General features: G+C 44.1%; 1 protein-coding gene across 2 annotated transcripts in view; it reads left to right on the forward strand.

The window, feature by feature from the left end:
- Positions 1-20,897, forward strand: part of znf830 (zinc finger protein 830) — a 110,261-nt gene that overhangs the window by 63,400 nt on the left and 25,964 nt on the right. For both annotated transcript variants that reach the window (XM_072508873.1, XM_072508874.1), the window contains exons 6-9: positions 13,401-13,488; positions 13,928-13,991; positions 14,207-14,287; positions 14,612-14,688. In XM_072508873.1, coding sequence (XP_072364974.1) covers positions 13,401-13,488; positions 13,928-13,991; positions 14,207-14,287; positions 14,612-14,688 — 310 coding nt within the window. The remainder of the gene's footprint in view (positions 1-13,400; positions 13,489-13,927; positions 13,992-14,206; positions 14,288-14,611; positions 14,689-20,897) is intronic.

Consider the following 20,897-nt stretch of genomic DNA (forward strand, 5'->3'; position numbering starts at 1 on the left):
TGGACTGTGAAACCTGGACTCCGTGTATCGGTTCACTCTCGGGGATTGCCAAAGGTGACCGTGTCGTGATCCTGCCTTGGCTAAGGCACCTTTATGTTACCGGGTGGGGAGGAACGATGATGGCTTCTGACTTTGATTATGCCATATGTGCGGTCTTTTGCTTTCTCAAGAATATGCTTCAATATTGGGGCTGACGGTAGGGGTCTCCATCAGCGGATATGAATCCTCTAGATTCCCACAGGGTCAGGAACTCTGTCAAACTGTTGCAGACATATAAACTGTCCGAATATATATCTGTGAAGGTCAGGAAAGAATCTGGGAGCTGCACTACATATGCTATTGCTGCTAATTCGGCTGCTTGTGATCCTAAGTTGCCTGGCAATTTTAAAGATATTTCCTCTAATGCGGGTCCCTGCATGTCTTCCACATAAATACCACATCCTGTTATTCTTTTTCCATTGTCAATGGTGGAGGAACCATCTACATAAATGTTTTAAGAGTTATTCGTGGTCGGGGGAGTCTGTGTTCTGACGCCTGCTCGTGTGGGTAGTGATTTTGGAATAAAGGGTCCTATGTGGTGTTTGGCTGCAATGATCTGACACTCGTGGGGTTCCTTCATACTGCAGGTTGTCCGCTAAAAATGTGTGGGTCTTTGTCCGTTTAACTGTGATGTCCCTTCCTTGTAATAACAATGTCCAGCGAGCTGCTCTGATCTGGCTAACTGAACCGTCCTTTAACCTGCATCTAACAGTAGCTGCATTGGGGTGTGCTCGGTTAAAATCGTTACGAGGTTGAGCCTGTGATATATGCAAAATATTGAACTGCCCAAAAGACTGCGAGCGAGTGCTATTCGCAGGCTGAAAATCCATGCTCCACGAGATCCAAAACTCGTGAGGCATAGGCTACAGGTCCTAAACGGTCATGCCTTTCCTGTAGTAGTACTGCAGAGAGGGTTCGGTCAGTGGTCGCTACTTCTATGGCGTAGGGAGAGTGTGGGTCTGTTACCTACAAAGCTGGGGCTGTGCCTAGGGCGAGTTTTAATTCATCAATGGCGTCTGTGTGCTGAGGAAGCCATTCCCATGGGACGTTCTTTTTAAGGAGCTCTGATAGTGGGGCTGCTTTTGTGGGAAAACCATCTATATGGTTCCTACAATACCCAACTAATCCTGAGAATGATCGGAGTGAAGTGACATTGTGGGGCAGGGGCAATTTAACTATTGATTCAATCCGTTTCTGTTCGATCTCTCTCTTCCCGTATGTGATAATGGTACCTAAGTAACGGACCTTTTCTTTCAGGATCTGGGCTTTTTTCAGGTTGACTTTGCATCCAATTGATTGTAAGAGACCTAGCAATTCGGAAAGAAGCTTAACATGCTCTTCCTTTGTGTCCGTCTGTAGGAGTAAGTCGTCCACATACTGAATAAGGCATTCGGGTCGGGAAAATTTGGAAAGTCCATTGGCCAATTGTCGGTGAAAGATGGAGGGAGAGTTGTGGAAACCTTGCGGGAGGCATGTCCACGTATACCGCTGTCCTTGAAATGTGAAAGCAAAGTTGTATTGACAGGCCTTATCTAAGGGAATGGACCAAAAGCCATCGCTAATGTCCAACACAGTAAAGTACTTAGCATGTACTCCCTGCTTCAGCGTGGTTTCGGGACTCGTGGCAACGGTGAGGCTGCTAATGGGGTGACCTTGTAGTCAGTGGTCAATCTCCATGAACCGTCGGGTTTCTTTACCGGCCAAATTGGGGCATTGTTTGTTGAGGCTACGGGCCAAATTACCCCTTGATCTAGTAAGCTACTGATAACTTTAGCAATCTCACCTTTGGCTTGCTGTGGGAAACCGTATTGCTTCTGGGGCTTGGGATCGGGACCTGTAATTGTGACTGTTCCCGGAATTTTTCCACAATCGTGCTTGTACTGGGCGAAGGATGCTTTATGTTTTCTTAGGACCTCTCTAATCGTCTTATCTGTACTAATGGATTGTGGATCAAACCAATAGTCGGCTACTTGTCATATGAGAATACCTTTAAGAAATGGATGTTTAAGCAATGTACCTTTAAGGAATGGAGGTGATCATATTGCTGAAGTGATGTCACAGGGGGGGAGCTGAGCTCACTTCTGCTTTTGGTTTCAGTTTTGCTGAGAGCAGCTGAAAAGTGCCTGACTGGTTTTGCTGAGAGCTGATGAAAAACGAGAAAGCCAGTTTGAGACAGCAGCTTGAGAAGTTCTGGTTTGCTGTGTGCTGCTTGAAGGGAGAAAGCCAGTTTGAGAAAGCAGCTTGGGTGTGTCTGTGGTTTCCAGAGAGCTGCAGGAAGAAAAGCAAGGTGCTGGAGCTGAAGTCAACCAAGCTGATATATCTCTGCCATTTAACAGAAAATATCTATATTCTGTGACCTGGTATGTTACTGTTTTGAAGGTTTGAAGCCTTTTGGATGTTTGAAGGAACATTTTGAGGGATTATTTCATGGTGTATTATTTTTGGGGTTATCTTTGAAGTAAGGGGTGTTAAGGGATCCAATGTTTATTTAACAGGTTAAGTTGAGTTCATGGAATAAACATTGTTTTGTGTTTAAAAACCCACGTGTTCATAATTGTAATATCACACCTGGAGAGCAAGCCGTGTGCTTCAAAAGCAACAAATACATTAAAGGGGGAGGTTGGTTGAACTCCATGATACATTTTGGGGTTCTGAAAACACCTCGCCCATAACATACTGAGCAGATTCTATGTTTGTAGTCTGCTACTGTGAGCGTGGCGGGGGCTCTTGCTGTTCTGGCCATTTTCCATACACACTTCTTCACGGTCAAAGGAAAGGTTGTGTGAGCTCATGAAGTCGATTCCTAAAATGTGCTCTGCTGTTTGGGGCAAGTCCACTAAAACAACGGGGTGCTTGGTGTTTATGTTGCCGATTTGAATATCTACGGGGGCCGTAATGTATCCCTGCTGTACATGTCCTGTAAATCCACTAAGACTGATGGTGTCTGTGGTGGGCCATTTGTCACACTGAAACATTGTGGAGGAGTTTAAAGTGGTGCGGGACCCTCCTGTGTCCCAAAGGAACTCTACTGGGTGGCCCTGGACTGTGCTTGTGACTACTGGTCTGCCTGATTTGTCCCAGAATGTGTCGCAGAACACCGTCAGTCTGTGCTATTAATCACTGCATTATCTGATCGGGCGCTAATGCTGTGTATGGGCCTAACATTGTTCCTAGGTGGGGCGTTCGATTGCTGGTTCGGGGGGGCGTTGCATTCGCGGGCGTAATGTCCCTTTTGTCCACAATTATCGCAACCTCATGGTGCCTGTGCTCTGGGGTGCTGACCTTCATTTCTGCCCTCATTTACCCATGCGAGGTCCTAAGTAGTCCTGACTGGGTTCATATTCGCTTCTGCCCTCTCCTGATCTGCCTTTCTATGTAGGGATTGTTCCCAAGCTCTGGAGAGTCTCTTTAAAACCCAAACTTCATTTTGTGTGGCATCTGCGGGGTCGTAATTTACACAGGCTTTTTGACCTGCTTCTGTGGCGTGGGAGGCTAAAGTACGAGCCCATTTAGTTGTGTTGTCGTTATCTAAGTTTGTGCTGCTCATTTCCCCAAATACCGCTTTAAAATGGATCCAAAGGCGACCTGTGTATGCAGTCGGATGCTCTCCCTTCTTTTGTCTACATTGGTTCAAACCTTCTACGGGATCTCCTCTGTTGTATCCAATCGTGTCTAAAATAGCTGCCTTCATCTCCTGGAGGCTTCCTCCTCCTACATTCTGGGGTTCTGGTAAAGCTGAGCTATCGGACGGGTCAAGGCTCTTGACTACAAGCTTAACTTCCTCCGGTTCATCCAAACCGTACATAATTGTTTGCTGTCGTACTCTCTCAAAAAAATTATGTGGATCTGCTGGGGGTTCAAATGGTTCAATTTTGGCGCAGGCATCTCTCAATTGGGTGATGGTTAGTGGGGTGATGTAAATTAAATTGGGCTCCTCGCGATCCTGTGACGTGTGCTGTGTGGCGACTGGATTCATGGAGGTGTGTGCTGCCTGTGCAGTCGGTGGTGCGGGTGCTTTCCTTTTCGGTGCCTGGGGGGCTCTATTCTGATTTTCTGTATTCTCCACATATCTGTTGGCGGTTTCATTTAGTTCTTGCCAACTGGGGCCATTCTCCTGATCTAAATTCGGTCCAAATGTATCTCTGAAGCCGTTTTGCACTGAAAGCAAGTGATTGTAACTTTGCTATTTGTTGCATACATTTGGCGTGATCTGCTGTACTCTGTCTTTGTTCTGTTGTGGAACTATGGAGCGCTTGTAAAGCTGCCTTCAAATCTGAGTGTTGTTTCTTTAGCTGTTCCGTCTCTTCTCGTACCAAAATTGCGCGATGTGTATCTTGGTAGGCTTTATCGTATTGGGCCTGAAAGCTGCTAAGGTGAACTATACAAGATTGGTGTGCCCGTTTGACATCAACCATCTCTTTATTTTTAGCTGCCAACTGTTCCCGGAGTTGCTCATTAATCTTTTCACATTCACTATAGTTTCCCTCATTCTTCTCCTCTTTCTCAACTAGTTTTCTGTGGAGCATTCTCACGACCTCCTCTGTGCCTCGCAATTGTGCCAAACAGGACACGATTGCCATCGGCTTACGAACTTTCACTGCATTCTTTTTATGTACCTCGGTTAGGTTGTCCCACTAGGTTTGTCCTGTGCTTCCTGGACCTGACTCGGACCAAAGGGGCCATCCTTTCCCCTTCAAATACTTTCTCAATTCCTCTTCCCATATGGGGCACTGCTCTGCTCTACTGGTCGCTGCGACTGCGGCTTCCTGCGGGTTCATTAGGCGTTCCATTGCCTTTGCTGCCATTGCGTCTATTATCTCTTTTTCTACCGTTAATTTGGGACAGGGGGAAATAAGGCGGCGATTCGAACAGCGTGTATGGCATAGGCTGTTTTCCGGTTCACAATACTCCCGATAGTTTTACGCAATAAAATGTAACGAGTTTACCTTATATCCCTGTTAGTACGCATGCAAGTTAATACACGCTTTCGAATCTTGGAGATTTGATCGATACGGGCCTTACACTTGTGGTTTCTTTCACTTTTCTCAATTGGGTTTCTAATGCAAAGTTTTGTGGGTTCTCTCGGAGTGACAAAATTACTTCTAGGTCGACTCCCGTCAGATGTCTCCAGTAATGTTGCCAATCGGCACCGGAAACGCCAATAATGTTGCTCTTTTTAACTGGATACTGATATGATGGTTATTAATGATGATATTGCTTTTCAGAGTCGCCAGGTATCAAATGATACCACCACACGGTTTTACCGGATATCGATCAAAGACCAAGCAACCAGTTAATTAATTCAACTTCAATGATAGTTTATTTGCACACAAGAATTACTTTGACATGCAACATAAAACACTACAAGCTAAATTACACCTAACATTACAACAACCTGTACTTAACTTCAGGCACCCGCTTTATGCGGAGGAATAAGGCCTTTGTTCGGATCTTGCGTGGCTGGGACTGGAGAAGTGACTTCTTTTCTGCTGGGCTCATCCGTCTGGTAGCGATCATTGGTCTTGAACTTGTCTTCAGGTCGTGATGCAGCACTTGGTTTTAGGCGTATGTCGTGGCCAAGAGCGACCGAGCGCCGGGGCCAAGAGAGACTGAACACATGGACGTGTCTCTCTTTATCCTTCTGGGGTTTTGCGCTCTTTTGGGCGGTCCTTAGCTTTGGACCCAATAATTCGATAACTGCCTTCGATTTTGGCCAATAAAGGGGTGGGTGCCTTAATGGTGGGGCGTGTCCTGAGCGGTCATTGACCTTGGCGTTTTGCGCTCCCTGAGCAAAGGGAGTGGCGCCGATAGGTCTGTCTCTGTATCTGTTACCTGAGTACAGGTCTTTTGTTCTGGGGAAATGGGCCATTAGAATGCAAAGTAGCTGGGGGTTTTGATAGCGTCTAGTTATGAGTTGCTAATATACATAAGCTCTGAGCATCTGAGTCCTGGGTTGACCATATTTCCCATGGTCCTTTGCAGGTGGCCATATTTCCCGGCATTTTTTGTAAGTGGCCATCCCAGATGGCTACACCACAAGTACCATATCATCGGCATCTTTCAGGATTGTTATGTCATCGTGCTCTGATTGACAATCATTGATATAGTGGATAAAAAATGAAGGTGACTGTATGCAACTCCGAGGAGATCCAGTATCGTTAAAAGGGACTCCCAAGTAGGTACTGGAGTAGGGTCCTATTGTTTTACTGTAAAGGGAACGTAGGATTGACATCCAGGTTTTTCAATTTCTCAATAAGCTTGAATGGTTGTTGTATGCTATTAAAACCGAGGAGAAATAGCTGAGCTTCCCTACTTGGTCCCATGCTAGGTAGCAATGCAAAGGGTTCTCTTGCCTTAGACACTGTTTCCTCACTTACCTACTTGATTTGCAATCTACCAACCATAGATTATCATAGAATTTACAGTGCACCTCCTTTCCTTTCCAGTACTTCGACCATATCAGTATCTCTCAAATGAAATGAATGAAAATCACTTATTGTCACAAGTAGGCTTCAAATGAAGTTACTGTGAAAAGCCCCTAGTCACCACATTCCGGCGCCTGTTCGGGGAGGCTGGTACGGGAATTGAACCGCGCTTCTGGCCTTGTTCTGCTTTACAAGCCAGCTGTTTAGCCCACTGTACTAAACCAGTCCCACGTTCCTAACTCCAATGACTTCCTGCTTGAATCTCTCCAACCACGTATCAGCTCTGCTCACTGCACCGAAAGGCCCAAACCAAAATCCTAAATAACAATTGCACTGTAACTGTAATGCGTTATTCCCTCCTCAGTCTCTTTGCAACCTTTAATTTGGTTGATTGCACTAGCCTAGAAGAAAACATTATTTGGAATTGATTTTAATTTTTTTTATTTTAATTTGTCATCATCGGAACTGTAATAGCTTTCTTTTAGTTTCCGTTCACTTTTAGTCATTGAAGCATGTACTCTTAATTCATTACTATGTTTATCTCATCACTATGTTTATGTCATCAGTTTGACAGATTATTTGATTCTTTTTCACCCCAGAGTCCTGCAAAAATATCAGGAGCAGGGAGTGGTGATTCTTAACGATTAAACTAGTCAAACCTGCAAGATTAGATCGCTACGTGGCGTATGTATAATTTAAACTGTATATTTAACCTTTATTAAATTGATCATGTGAGAAAACACATCAAGTACAGGTAGTTCAAAGAATCTAATCCCATGTTACAAACATAGTTTCTATTAACTTTCACCTGACCTCACAACCTCCCATATTTCTTCCGCATCAGATCCACTTTCTCACAGCTGACCCCATTTTCAATTTTTAGGCATGGATCCTTCCCAACTGCTGGATGCTTCTGAACTTGCTCTTCATCACATAGAACAGTGCAGAAGGAGGCCATTCGGCCCATCGAGTCTGCACCGGCTCTTGGAAAGAGCACCCTACCCAAGGTCAACACCTCCACCCTATCCCCATACCCCAGTAACGACACCCAACACTAAGGGCAATTTTGGACAATAAGGGCAATTTATCATGGCCAATCCACCTAACCCGCACATCTTTGGACTGTGGGAGGAAACCGGAGCACCCAGAGGAAACCCACGCACACACGGGGAGGATGTGCAAACTCTGCACAGACAGGGACCCAAGCCGGAATCGAACCTGTGACCCTGGAGCTGTGAAGCAATTGTGCTATCCACAATGCTACCGTGCTGCCCAGAGGTAAAGAACCTACCTCTGAGATCTCCCCAGTACCTTCCTCCAATCACCTTAAAATTTTGTCCCCTTGTGACAGCCATTTCCGCACTGGGGAAAAGTCTCTGGCTTAAAGTCTTCTGGAAGTTTGTTTTGCACCATGCGCCCTTTTATCAACTTTGCCCCCTCACCCACCTCATCCTCTTTGTCTTATTCCTTGTTTCACACTCCTCTTCTAAGCTCCTTTAATTATACCCTGGCATGATCCCGGCTAATGTTTCTACCTGACAAATTGGATCCCAAAGTGGACCCCGGCTTGTCTTTGTTTTTATTCATTTACGGGATGTGGGTGTTGCTGGTTAGGCCAGCATTTATTGCCCATCCTCAGTTGCCCTTCACAAGGTGGTGGTGAGTTGCCGCCTTGAACCGCTGCAGTCCTTCAGGTGTAGGTACACCTGTGCTGTTATGGAGGGAGTTCCAGGATATTATTCCAGCGATAGTGAAGGATCAGCGATATATTTCCAAGTCAGGGTGGTGAGTGACTTGGAGGGGAACCTCCAGGTGGTGGGTGTCTGCTGCTGTTGTCCCAGGTATCTGTTGTCCTTCTAGATGGTAGTGGCCGTGAGTTTGGAAGGTATGTCAAAGGATCCTTGATGAGTTATTGCAGTGCATCTTGTAGATGGCTGCCACGGTTCGTCGGTGGTGGAGGGTTTGCTGTTTGTGCCAGGTGGAGCAATCATTTACCCTGGATGGTATCAAACTTCTTGAGTGTTGTTGGAGTTGAACCCATCCAGGCAATTGGAGAGCATTCCATTACACTCCAGACTTGTGCCTTGTAGATGAAAGACCGGCTTTGGGGGGAGTCAGGGGGGGAGCCAGGAGGTGAGTTTCTCGCCCTAGGATTCCTAGCCTTTGTCCTGCCCTGGTAGTCACAGTATTAATATGGCTAGTCCAGTTCAGTTTCTGGTTGTCTGGTTGCAAAATTGGCTGGGATGGTAAATTGAGTCTTGTTCGGGATTTTTGTTATAAGGTGGGATCCCTTGTAGGAATGTGGAAGAACTGACCATAGGAATTGGAGTTGCTGAGAGATATATTATACAAGTTGAAATTAAAAATGGCTTTGGAAGTTACTAAGACAAATTTACAGATAGGAGATATAACCCTGACTGGTTTAGAGGAAGGGAGTCACATGATATGAGTGCGGGAGCGGTTGTGTTTCCATAAGCTCGGCTCTGCTCATTCTTTAATTTGTTATTTTATCCTGGTGCGCACTTCATATTGATTATTTTCTGGGTTACATGGCTTATGCTATGTCCCTGGAAGTTCCTGACTGGTGATTCTGTGAGGAAGAACCGAGATAAAATGTTATAATCCTTATTTGCAGGGCTGCATGGTGGTGCAGTGGTTAGCACTGCTGCCTCACGGTGCCATGGTCCCAGGTTTGCTCTGGGTCATTGAACGTGTGGAGTTTGCACATTCTCCCCGTTTTTGCGTGGGTTTCATCCCCGCAACGCACAGATGTGCAAGGTAGGTAGATTGGCCACGCTAAATTGCCCCTTAATTGGAGAAAATGAATTGGGTACTCTAAATTTATTTGAAAAAAATCCTTTTTTACTTGTGGTGGTCAGAGTGGGCCAGGGTGGGGACCAGCTTGAAGTAGCGCAGTCAGGCTGGCTCTTCCCTTGGTGATGCTGTATGCATCTGGATGATGGCCACCATCAAAGATGTTATCTTGGCTGAGGAACCCGGCTCTCTGCAGTGCAGGTAGTTAAAGCTCACTTTGAAGAATGGCGGGATACTTTTTTGAGAGTTTAGAGGTGCATGAGAAGATTATTTTATTCGAAAGAGCACTTTCCTGATGACGGCCCACCTTAGTGTTGTCGAAACCTGTTGCATGGTGTGTCGTCCATCCTATATGGGGGAGGGGGTGCGGCGGGAGCAGGCTGTCTCCCTGAGCCCGGTCCCTGCAAGAATTGGGAGGCGAGTTATCGATTGAGTTCGAAAATTGCGTGCCATGCTTTGTTAATCTTTATTTGGGGGCTGGGTGCATCAGATTCGATGGAGCTCCACGTATCCTGCCTTCGAGGCCAGGGGTCAGTCTGGGTCACCGATCACTGGTCCTTTATTTTCCAGTTCTCAATGCTTGTCGTGAGGGGTCGGAGTGACCGAGCCTGACGAGTCATTTCCCCCCCAAATGGGGCCTAGGTTGTGGACTGCCTGGGCAACTTGGTGGAAATGATGGTGTCTCATGCTTTGATAGTTGTAATCCTGTGTGCTTGTTGATTCTGCCTTGTCCTTCGTCGTCTTGGAAAGTGGAAGATATCTTTATCATGCAAATTACCTTGCAGTTCTTCTGTAATCCGACATTGCTCCCTGTTGATCACGTTGCTGACTATTGTTCTCTTTTCTCCTGCAGTGGATTGCGAAATGTGAACATGTTGGCCTGTGTCATTAATTATCCTGATCTACCAGTCATTGAATCAATTAAGAGGAATGTGATTTGGGCGTATTTTTACTCCTTTTTGTCATTGAAGAGGATAAGCACAGTGGTTAGCACTGTTGCTTCACAGCGCCAGAGTCCCAGGTGCGATTCCTGGCTTGGGTCACTGTCTGTGCGGAGTCTGCACGTTCTCCCCGTGCCTGCGTGGGTTTCCTCCTGGTGCTCCGGTTTCCTCCCATAGTCGATAGACGTGTTTCTTAGGTGCATTAGACATTCTGAATTCTCCCTCGGTGTACCCGAACAGGCGCCGGAATGTGGCGACTAGGGGCTTTTCACAGTAACTTCATTGTAGGTTAATGTAAGCCTACATGTGATAATAAAGATTATTATAAGTGAGGCTAGAGGTGGGGGCAGTGATTAGAGCTAATCAGTTTCGAGTTTCTTTTTGGCATTATTAATTTTGTTTCTTTTTATGTCATTGAATTTAAGAATCCATGTCTTTATCCTTTGATGGCCTTGGCAGATTCCTTTAACCTGGGGAGGACTGTGTTCCTTCCATGTTGCTGCCAGTCCCCTCTTCACATCTGTCTTGAATGATTTTAGTTCTGCCTCAGGCCTGGATTGGGGTATAATTGTGTTGTGTGGCATGTATGTAACTCCCTTAGGACTGGGGTTTTCATGCTTTTTCTTTTGTTTTTGTGAGGATGAATTCACTCTTGGCTTCTGCATGGGTGCAGATCGGTCTAGTATCCAAAGAGATGAGGCTATGATGGGTCTGTGGTGCCTTTGGTGCTGCTGGAGTTGAGGGGGATTTACGTTGGTACGCACCCAACCATGGCACAGGAGACTTATGATTTTTCATGATGACTGTAGGCCCATGAGGGTTGACCGTTTTATCATGTTTTCATGACTTTACCCTGTCTATCCTGCAGTCTTTGCCTATATGGGTATCTAATCTTGTCTAATGATTGTATCGAGCCAATTGCGCTGTCGTTCTCCTGTTCCACTCTACTCTTGTAAAGCCGTTTTCTCTTCCCATTCATGGGGACGTATCATTTTGTAACTTTGTTGCATTATTCTCTGAAATGAAAACTGCAATAAATATATTTTTTCAAAGAAAAAGTAACCAAGAGTAATCTAATGCAATTGATGGACAAGCTGGAGTGAGAATTAATCTTAGCAGCGAGGAGAACAAATGTGCTGGAGATATTAGTGCGGCATTTGAAATTGGATGGGATACCAGAGAGACCACATTCTTGGGGGGCTCAGTCAGTTGAATCGGCTAAGATTCGGATGCAAATGAAAAAAACCTGAATTGGAGGCGAAAGAAAGAAGAAAAGACGAGAACAAGTAGAAAAGTAAAAAAAGGGAGCAGAAAGAGAGAAAGGACGCGAGTAGGCAAGATAATTGGAAATGGAAAATCTCCAGAGCGAGAGGTTAACAAGGGAGGAAAAATAGAAGGAACAGGAACGGGAATACCAGCTTAAATGGCAGACATTTTCCCTGGCCCTACACTCATCGCTAGAGCATCTTGAAAACAAGGACTCCGACATCAGACTCCTATTTATTGACTACAGCTCCGCCTTCAACACCATAATCCTAGCCAAGCTCATATCAAAGCTCCAAAACCTAGGACTTGGCTCTTCACTCTGCAACTGGATCCTCGATTTTCTGACAAACAGACCACAATCAGTAAGAATGAACAACAACACCTCCTCCACAATAATCCTCAGTACCGAGGCCCAGCAAGACTGTGTACTTAGCCCCCTACTCTACTCCCTGTACGCACACGACTGCGTGGCAAAACTTGGTTCCAACTCCATCTACATGTTTGCTGACGATACGGCCATTTATAAATGTCCAACTTTCCAAATATAAATATTTTCATATACAGATTATTATAAATGTTTTGTAGATGGTAAGTGTTTATAGGAAAATGCACCTCATACTTTCAAAGGGTCACATTCTCTTAAACGTTTCTCTTAAACTAGCTTGATCTTTCTGCAGTTACTTTTGTCAGCTAATGACAGACAACTCTTTGTCATGTTTATGAATGACTATACCAGTCCACTGAAGAATCCTTGAGGGTTGAGTTCCTCTTTGCTCAAATGTGAGAACAATCCAGGAAAGAGCACTATGGGGTGGTTGACAGGATCAAACATTGGGACCCCCATTTGTATTGATCAGTATTGATAGAGTGTAACATGTTAAAACCAAGCAACCTGCCAGCACTAGTACGCTTTCAGCTCTTAGACAGTCAGGAGAACTCAAACCACCTGAAGCAGTGTGAGAAGAATTATTTTTTTCTTTTTCAGGTTCAATTAGTGAATCAGGCTGGGCTAACATTCTTCAGTAATGCCCTGGCTCAGGCATTCATTGGAATGTTTCATCTGGCATAGTGGGGTGGGCTTCATTATAAGCTATCATTGCCAAACATTGTCTTGGACCCACCAGCACCAAAGAGATCCTAGCTACATCCTGACAAAGGGACACATTTCTAGTGTGCCTGTGGTGGATGAATTTGGAAAAATGCTTAGGATTGCCCTCCACTGCAACCTGCCTCTTTCTCCTACCTGCCCCCCTTTTTTCTGGCGCCCAATCCCATATGAGATTTTGTCCAGTTTATCTTCATATCATAGGTTAATGAGGCTCAATTTATCTCCATCACGTTTTCCACATTCGTGTTTGAATGTTGGACATTTTAGTTTTTAAAGGTCAGCTGAGGTCGATTTGGAGTTTCAAAAGAAGATGGGCCTGTACAGACTCTCCCAATCATGACCATTTATCAGCAAAATTAAAAATGAGGCAAAAAAAGGATTATTTTCTTTCTGTAGCAACTCAGTGGTTTTCTGCTCACCCTAGCTTGAACCAGCCTCTAAGGCATGCTGCAGCAAGTCCAGCCTAATCTCTGCTGAGACTTTTGCATGTACATAACTGTGGAACTGCAAGTGCACCAAGAATTCCAGAAGATGGAAAGGCATTGGCAGGGTGAGTGGAACTCCTGCCCCGCTGTAGGTGCGTTTAAGTCAGAAAGCTCACGTCTGAGGTATTTCCAATAGGCAAAATAAATTTCCTAGGTGATGCGATGGAGGATTAATCAGGTGCTCCATCCACCCTTTGGTGTTGATGTGAGGGTGGAGAAAAAGATAAAACACATGAAAGTAAGAAAAATATTATGTTCCACAATTTTAAGTTCATTAGTTATGATTTTTGATCAATTTCTTTTTTACTGTCTCCCTTTTCAGACTTCTTTGATAGCACCCTCGCTCCTTCTGCTCATCCTCATTCTGGATCTATCCAGAAACCAGAACAATCAAACAAGACAGTGGAAAGGTGAAAATTCTGATTGTGGTAATTATGATCTAATTACAGACCAAGTTTAGTAATTGCAGCACGTGTTAATGATTGCGTCTTAAAATGCTTCTCCACTGATGAAAAATAATTAATTTTAGTTTATTCTCTCTATTCAGATATTTTAAACACAGGTTAAACATAGATTTATCCTACAGCAGTGTATTTAATGGAAACATTCCCATCTATCTATTTTAAAGATAGAGCAAAAATGTGGGATAAAACTCACTTATTCTTAATTGTAAGGAATTCATATTAATTTTACAAATAAATATGAATATCCAGAATATTAAAGTTTCTTTTCAAAATGAAAGACTATTGGGTTAAGGTGGCTGAAGATTAAGTCCACAGTTGAACTGCATGTTTTGGATTGGTGATAATTGGCAGCCTTTGAGTTGATTGGGTCAATTTTATGTTTCAGGAAAGAAAATACAGCAGAGGCCTTGCCAGAAGGATTCTTTGATGATCCAGTAAAAGATGCAAAAGCAAGTACCGCATAGCATTTACATTATTTTGTTCCTGGAAGCTACTGCAGATATTTAAGCCATACTTTCTGTATCTTGACTATTTTTGGTAAAGTATTAATGTTGTAAACTGTAGAGGGCAGTGAAGAGCTAGCATTTGTGGCATCCTCTGTTATCTGGCCACACCAGAGCCTGCATGCATTTTTCATCTTTCTTATCATCACCTGATATTGTAGGTGCGAAAAGTAGACCCACCAAAAGATCAAATGGACAAAGAATGGGAAGAGTTTCAGAAGGAAATCAGACAGGTTAACACGGTGAGTCGTTTTCAAGAATATGAAGGAGAGTAAATTCATCAGTATTCCTGCCCATTGGCTCTTGGAAAGAGCTGAATTGATACCATATGGCCATTTTTCATTATGTATACTTTCATCTTGTATATTGTGTTCATAAATAGTGAGTTGTATGTTTCCAGAATTTTATATGTGAAGTATTTGTTTGCTTTTAATTCAAGACAGCAAAGTGTCTTATTTTTCCTCTGAAACTTCAAGTATTTTATGTTTATTTAAGACTGCTGCATTGATCAGTAGTGGACACTTCTGCATCTTTACTAATTGGTGCTTTACTTTTACTGCCTAAAGGTTTCAGAAGCTATTGTAGCAGAAGATGATGAAGAAGTTCGTTTGGATAGACAGATAGAAGAAATAGATGAACAAATGTAAGTGAATTCCAATGAATTTTGCATTCGGAAATTTAATATATTATAATTAAATGTCCAATTTGTGGGAAATCCAGGACGGTTCCTGTGTCCTGGGAAACCAGGTGCGCAGGAAGTGTCATCTGCCAAAGGACCTCAAGCTACAGGGTTTGGAGGTTGGGAAGCAGCTGGTATCACTACAATATATCTGAGCTAGGGGGATAGCATGTTTCAGCAAGTGATCACTGTAGCTGAAGAGGCTAATAGGAAATGGGTGATCCCCAAACAGACAAGGAGCATTAGGCAAGTAGTCCCCCTTAGTGCATTTTGTTCTCCAAACAGTATCCAACGCTGAATACTGGTGAAGGTGATGGTTCATTTGATGTATACAGCACCGGCTATGCAAAGGGACAGCAGAAAGGTAAGGTGAACAATAGTAATGGGAAATTCTATAGTTGGATAACAGACAGGTGTTTCTGCAGCTGAAGATAATTTCAGGATGGCATATTGCTTTTCTGATGCCAAGATCAAGGATATCACTAAATGGTAGCAAAATATTGTGGTGTGTGAGCGGGGGGAGCAGGGTTAATAGCCAGAGGTTGTGATCGATGTTGCTACCGAGAACATAGATAGAAGAGGAGATGGTCCTGCACAAGGATTTTAGGAACGCAAGAAATGAATTAATAAAACGGTTGTAATCTCCAGTTTGCACCCTATACCACATGTTATTGGTACAGAGATAGGAGAGTGCAGATGAATCCATGGCTGGAGCGATGATACTGAAGTAAAGGGCATTAGATTCTTGAGGCATTGGTGACTGGTCCTGGTGGAGTCAGAACCAATACAAGTGGGACAGCAGAGAAGGACCAATAACATTGCAAAAATGTTTGTTGGTACTGTTGACGATAGTTTAAACTAATAAACAGAGGCACGGGAACTTGAATATAGATTGAGAAGAGAAAGGGAAGCAAGTCTGAAATGGAAGACAGAAAATTAGTAAGCAATAATGGAAGGCAGAGGAAACAATGGCTAGAAAGCAGACCTCAAAGGAATTTGGCAGAGTTAAGAAAGTAAAGGTAGTTTTAAGGGATGTATATTTGTATTGGTAAATATTAGAAATAAGTTATAGTTTTAAGTGTGATTAATTTAATGTCTCTGTGCCTGGAAAGGTAAAAGCTATCGTTCATTTTTCAAAATTCATTTAGAGTACCCAATTCATTTTTTTCCAATTAAGGGGCAATTTATGGTGGCCAATCGACCTAGCTTGCACATCTTCTGGGTTGTGGGGGCGAAACCCACGCAAACACGGGGAGAACATGCAAACCCCACACTGACAGTGCCCCAGAGCCGGGATCGAACCTGGGACCTCGGCGCCGTGAGGCCGCAGTGCTAACCCACTGCGCCACCGTGCTGCCCTGGTTAGGTTCATGATGGACAACGGTGTTTGCATGTGTGGGTGTTGGTTTAAATTCCAACTGTGCTTAAGAGAGGGCTGCGACATGAAGAGGTTGTTTAGCAGCTCGGGCCTTGTAAGGTAGTGCACAGTACGAAGTCTTACAACACCAGGTTAAAGTCCAACAGGTTTGTTTCGATGTCACTAGCTTTCGGAGCGCTGCTCCTTCCTCAGGTGAATGAAGAGGTATGTTCCAGAAACACATATATAGACAAATTCAAAGATGCCAAACAATGCTTGGAATGCGACCATTAGCAGGTGATTAAATCTTTACAGATCCAGAGATGGGGCAACCCCAGGTTAAAGAGGTGTGAATTACATCAAGCCAGGACAGTTGGTAGGATTTCGCAGGCCAGATGGTGGGGGATGAATGTAATGTGACATGAGTCCCAGGTCCCGGTTGAGGCCGCACTCATGTGTGCGGAACTTGGCTATAAGTTTCTGCTCGGCGATTCTGCGTTGTTGTGCGTCCTGAAGGCCGCCTTGGAGAACGCTTACCCGGAGATCAGAGGCTGAATGCCCTTGACTGCTGAAGTGTTCTCCGACTGGAAGGGAACATTCCTGCCTGGTGATTGTTGCGCGATGTCCGTTCATTCGTTGTCGCAGCATCTGCATGGTCTCTCCAATGTACCACGCTTCGGGACATCCTTTCCTGCAGCGTATGAGGTAGACAACGTTGGCCGAGTCGCACGAGTACGTACCGCGTACCTGGTGGGTGGTGTTCTCACGTGTAATAGTGGTATCCATGTCAATGATCTGGCACGTCTTGCAGAGATTGCCATGGCAGGGTTGTGTGGTGTCGTGGTCACTGTTCTGAAGACTGGGTAGTTTGCTGCAAACAATGGTTTGGGACAGAAAGAAAGTTCAAGATGACCAGAGTTAAGTGAACAGAGACCAAGATATTGTTCAGAAGAATTTGGGGAAGAATAAACAAAGTGTTCTGATTTAAAGAGACAATTGCAGTAACCAGATTTGGAGGATAGCAACCATCAACGGTAAAGTCTGATACTATTTTAGTACAGTCTGGGAATTTTCAGCAATTATAACAGCAGCCAAGACAAAGAAATCCTAAAGGAGTTGGTGTAAAATCCTGGACTAGATTCAAGCTAAAAGTGGAGCGGAAACTTTGTTTAAAAGTATCATTTGGCAAACCTGGTCTGGATTTCATAATGTAAATTGCTAAGGGAAAGCATAATTATGAGAAGGTTTTAAAGTGTGTTTTTGGGAGTGGAGTTTTGAAACTCTCACATGACAATCATCTGAGGGGATTTTGAGGAGAAATCCACAGATATTGACTTGGGTTCAGAAAGGAATGTGTCTTACTATAGCCATCTTGTGTGCTTAAAAGAGGCTTTGTGTTAATGAGACTATTGTAGATTAAGATGTATTTTGTAATCTGGGTTAATTCTAAAACCTGTGTGTAAAGGAGTATTGTATAATAATCTAACTTTTCATGTTTAATAAATGTTTTCTTGGTGTTAAAACTAATTAATGGCCTTGTGACTAGGTTGTCCCCACTTTTCAGGGTTCCAATCTGGGATCTTCCCATCCAGTTGTAATACCAACTAGGATCGTAACAGCAGTGACTCATGATATATACAAGTAATGGTCAATCTAACCCCTGATCTCAGATCAAAAAAAATCTTAATTTATCATATAACTTTTGTATAAGTCAACCCTAGTTTATGAAAGATAATAGGGGTAAACCAGGCCTATAAATATAAACCATTTGTGGTCTTGGTGAGAATCAAAATTGTAAATTCCAAATGAATAGAATTGAAATTAATTATTACGTAACAATAATACGACTAAGAGATGGCTGGTTTAGCACAGTGGGCTAGACAGCTGGTTTGTGATTCAGAACAAGGCCAGCAGCACGGATTCAGTTCCCGTACCAGCTGAGAATTCTGAATTCTCCCTCTGTGTACCTGAACAGGCGCCGGAATGTGGCAACTAGGGGCTTTTCACAGTAACTTCATTGCAGTGTTAATGTAAGCCTACTTGTGACAGTAAAGATTATTTATTTTTTATTTTTTAAGTACTGATTTGGCAATTCAAATTGAAGTACACCAGTGGAAATGGAATGTGCAGTACATAACTGGCAGAGTAAATAATACAAAAAGAAAGTCTTGGATGCAGAATGTCAACAAGGAACTGGAATAAGAAATTTATAAAATTGAATGGAAATGTGCATTACTCACTGTTGCCATTATTCTTCAAATGGATTCTGTCCACCCTGCCATCCGGCAAGATCCTCAAGTAGTAGCCCCTAATTTTACTGTAGAGTCTCTTGGGACCCTTGAATGATCCCTGAGGGAAAAAGCTTCTGCCAGCACCAGGGAGAGTGGGTATGGTGCTTACCTTGCCTGTTCCAACTGCTGCTGCCATGTCACAGACTGCCTCAGAATCCAGCTCAGCCGCTTCCACTCATCCACCTTACTTCCCTGTCTCCAACAGGCAGGCTTTCCTTCTCTGGCTCCCTCTACCCATTTCTCAAAGCGTGAAAAGCACTCCTTTGTCAACTAATTCTTTCATGTAAAGCACAAAGCAGTTGGCTATTTCTTTTAACCACCCTCCTTTCTTTTCTCACCCAAAAGTGTTGTTTTCTCACTTGTCTCTCTACTAATGTATTCTGGTAACTCAAACGTTAACACCAACTTTATAATAAAGAATGATGGTTCATTCCATCCCTTGAAAATCTTACTCGTATAAATTGACCTCCTATTGTTTGCCTAAAATTGTTGGGCTGGATTCTCCGATTTTGCTGCGAAGTGCCGATCCCGGCATGGGAACAGTGGCGTTTTGTGACACCAAAATCGGCGGCGAACCCTCACCGATCCAGGGACCGGTGAGGGGCTAACAGCGGCGCTGGGTAAAACTTACGACTCTCGCGCCAAAAATGGCCAGGTTCGTGACCGCGCATGCGCATGGCAACGACCTGCAACGGTCGCGCCGTACAACATGGCGCCGGCCGTGCGCGGACCCGACCTGCCAAATAATTCTCCCACCACCACCAGCCCCAGCCCTCGTGGAAGCCCTTCCGGCCAGCAGCACAGCTCCCGGCCGACTGTGGTGGCGCTGGACACAGTCTGCTGCCGCCACACTGGGTTCCCGACTGCTGAGCTCACATGTCAACCGCACAGTTGGGAACCCAGCCCATCGGGGAGGAAGTATCGAGGGAGAGACTTCCGATGACGAGCCAACGCCGTTCCTCCGGTGTGTGCCGCACAACGCGATGATGCCATTTCGGAGGGGTTGGAGAATAGAAACTGGCATCAAACCGGCGCCACCACCAATTTGGGAATGGGAAGGGATTCTCTGCCCGATCGGCGATTACAATATCGGCATCACGCAACGGAGAATCACGCCCATTATCTTTTAATGATGAGAACAAAAATACCTGGAAAAACACAGCCAGGCAGCATCTGTGGAGAGAAACAGAGTTAAAGTTTCAGAAGGATTACTTCTCAGAAACCATGTTTGTGCTTCTTGGAATTTTATTCAATATGGAGATATGCTCATTAGCTAAAGGAGGGTGGTTGGTGGTAATCACATTTGGCCTGATGTCATGAGACTTCATGGGGTCTGGAATCGATGTTGAGGACTCCCAAGGCCCCACCCTCCAGACTGTATGCCACTCTGCCACCACCTCTGGTGTTGTGTCCTGCCAGTGGGGCAGGATATGTCCAGGGATGTTGACTGAGGTGTTTAGGACTTTGAATGCTCAGTATGATCTGTAAGGCTGTTGCTCACTAATCTGTGGAAGACTGCTTCAGAGAAATTTCCAGATGCTTGACAGGAGGACTTTACAAGGTTGACTCTTTCCACTCTTCAGGTCAGTGCTGGTGTCCATCCAATTAGATTATTGTTTCTTGTAGCAGTTTAATGCCTGGTTTGCTGGACTTTTTCCAGAGGACAGTTAAGAAGTAACTACATTGCTTTTGGGCCTGGAGTCATACTTGGGTCAGATCCGATAATGATGGCAGATTTCCTTCCCGAAAGGACATTAGTGAACCAGATGATTTTTTACCAACTGTCCAGTAATTGCATGGTCATCATTACAGAAACTAGCTTTTTAATTTCAGCTTTACTTAAATAACAGATCTTACGTTCTCCAGCTGCCATGATAGGATTTGTACTTGTCATAGGGATCATTATTCCAAGCTTCTTGTTTACTCGTTCAGCATCATAACCATTATGTTATTGTACTTGTGTGGTCCTGCAACTACAACTTTATATATTTTTCATGGCCTGTATTATGATGCAAACTTGAATAAAATAACATTGGTAATAACTTTTTAAAACATTTTCTCCAATTAAGGGACAATTTAGCGTGGCCAATCCACCTACCCTGCACAGCTTTGGGTTGTGTGCATTAGACCCACGCAGGCACGGGGAGAATGTGCAAACTCCACATGGACAGTGACCCGGGGCTGGGATCGAACCCAGGTCTTCGGCTCCATGAGGCAGCAGTGCTAACCACTGCACCACCATGCCACCCGCATTGGTGATAATTATACTGCTAATCAACTTACACTTGCAATTAGCTTGGGTGAAATATTTTAAGTTTTTTCTTGCTTCAGGTAAATTACTGAGTATATAAGTTTTATTTTAAATGTTTTTTATTCGCTTTTTATATGTGGTATATTTGCAGGTGTATACAAAGAGAGACCAAAAAGAGATAACGAAAACACTACATAAATAAAAAAACCAAGGGGTGGGAAAGTTTAAAAACTGGAGAAGTGTATATACATAGAAGCAACGAAGAGACAATTAC

This window comes from Scyliorhinus torazame, chromosome 6 (assembly GCF_047496885.1).
Source record: "Scyliorhinus torazame isolate Kashiwa2021f chromosome 6, sScyTor2.1, whole genome shotgun sequence".
Lineage (NCBI taxonomy): Eukaryota > Metazoa > Chordata > Chondrichthyes > Carcharhiniformes > Scyliorhinidae > Scyliorhinus > Scyliorhinus torazame.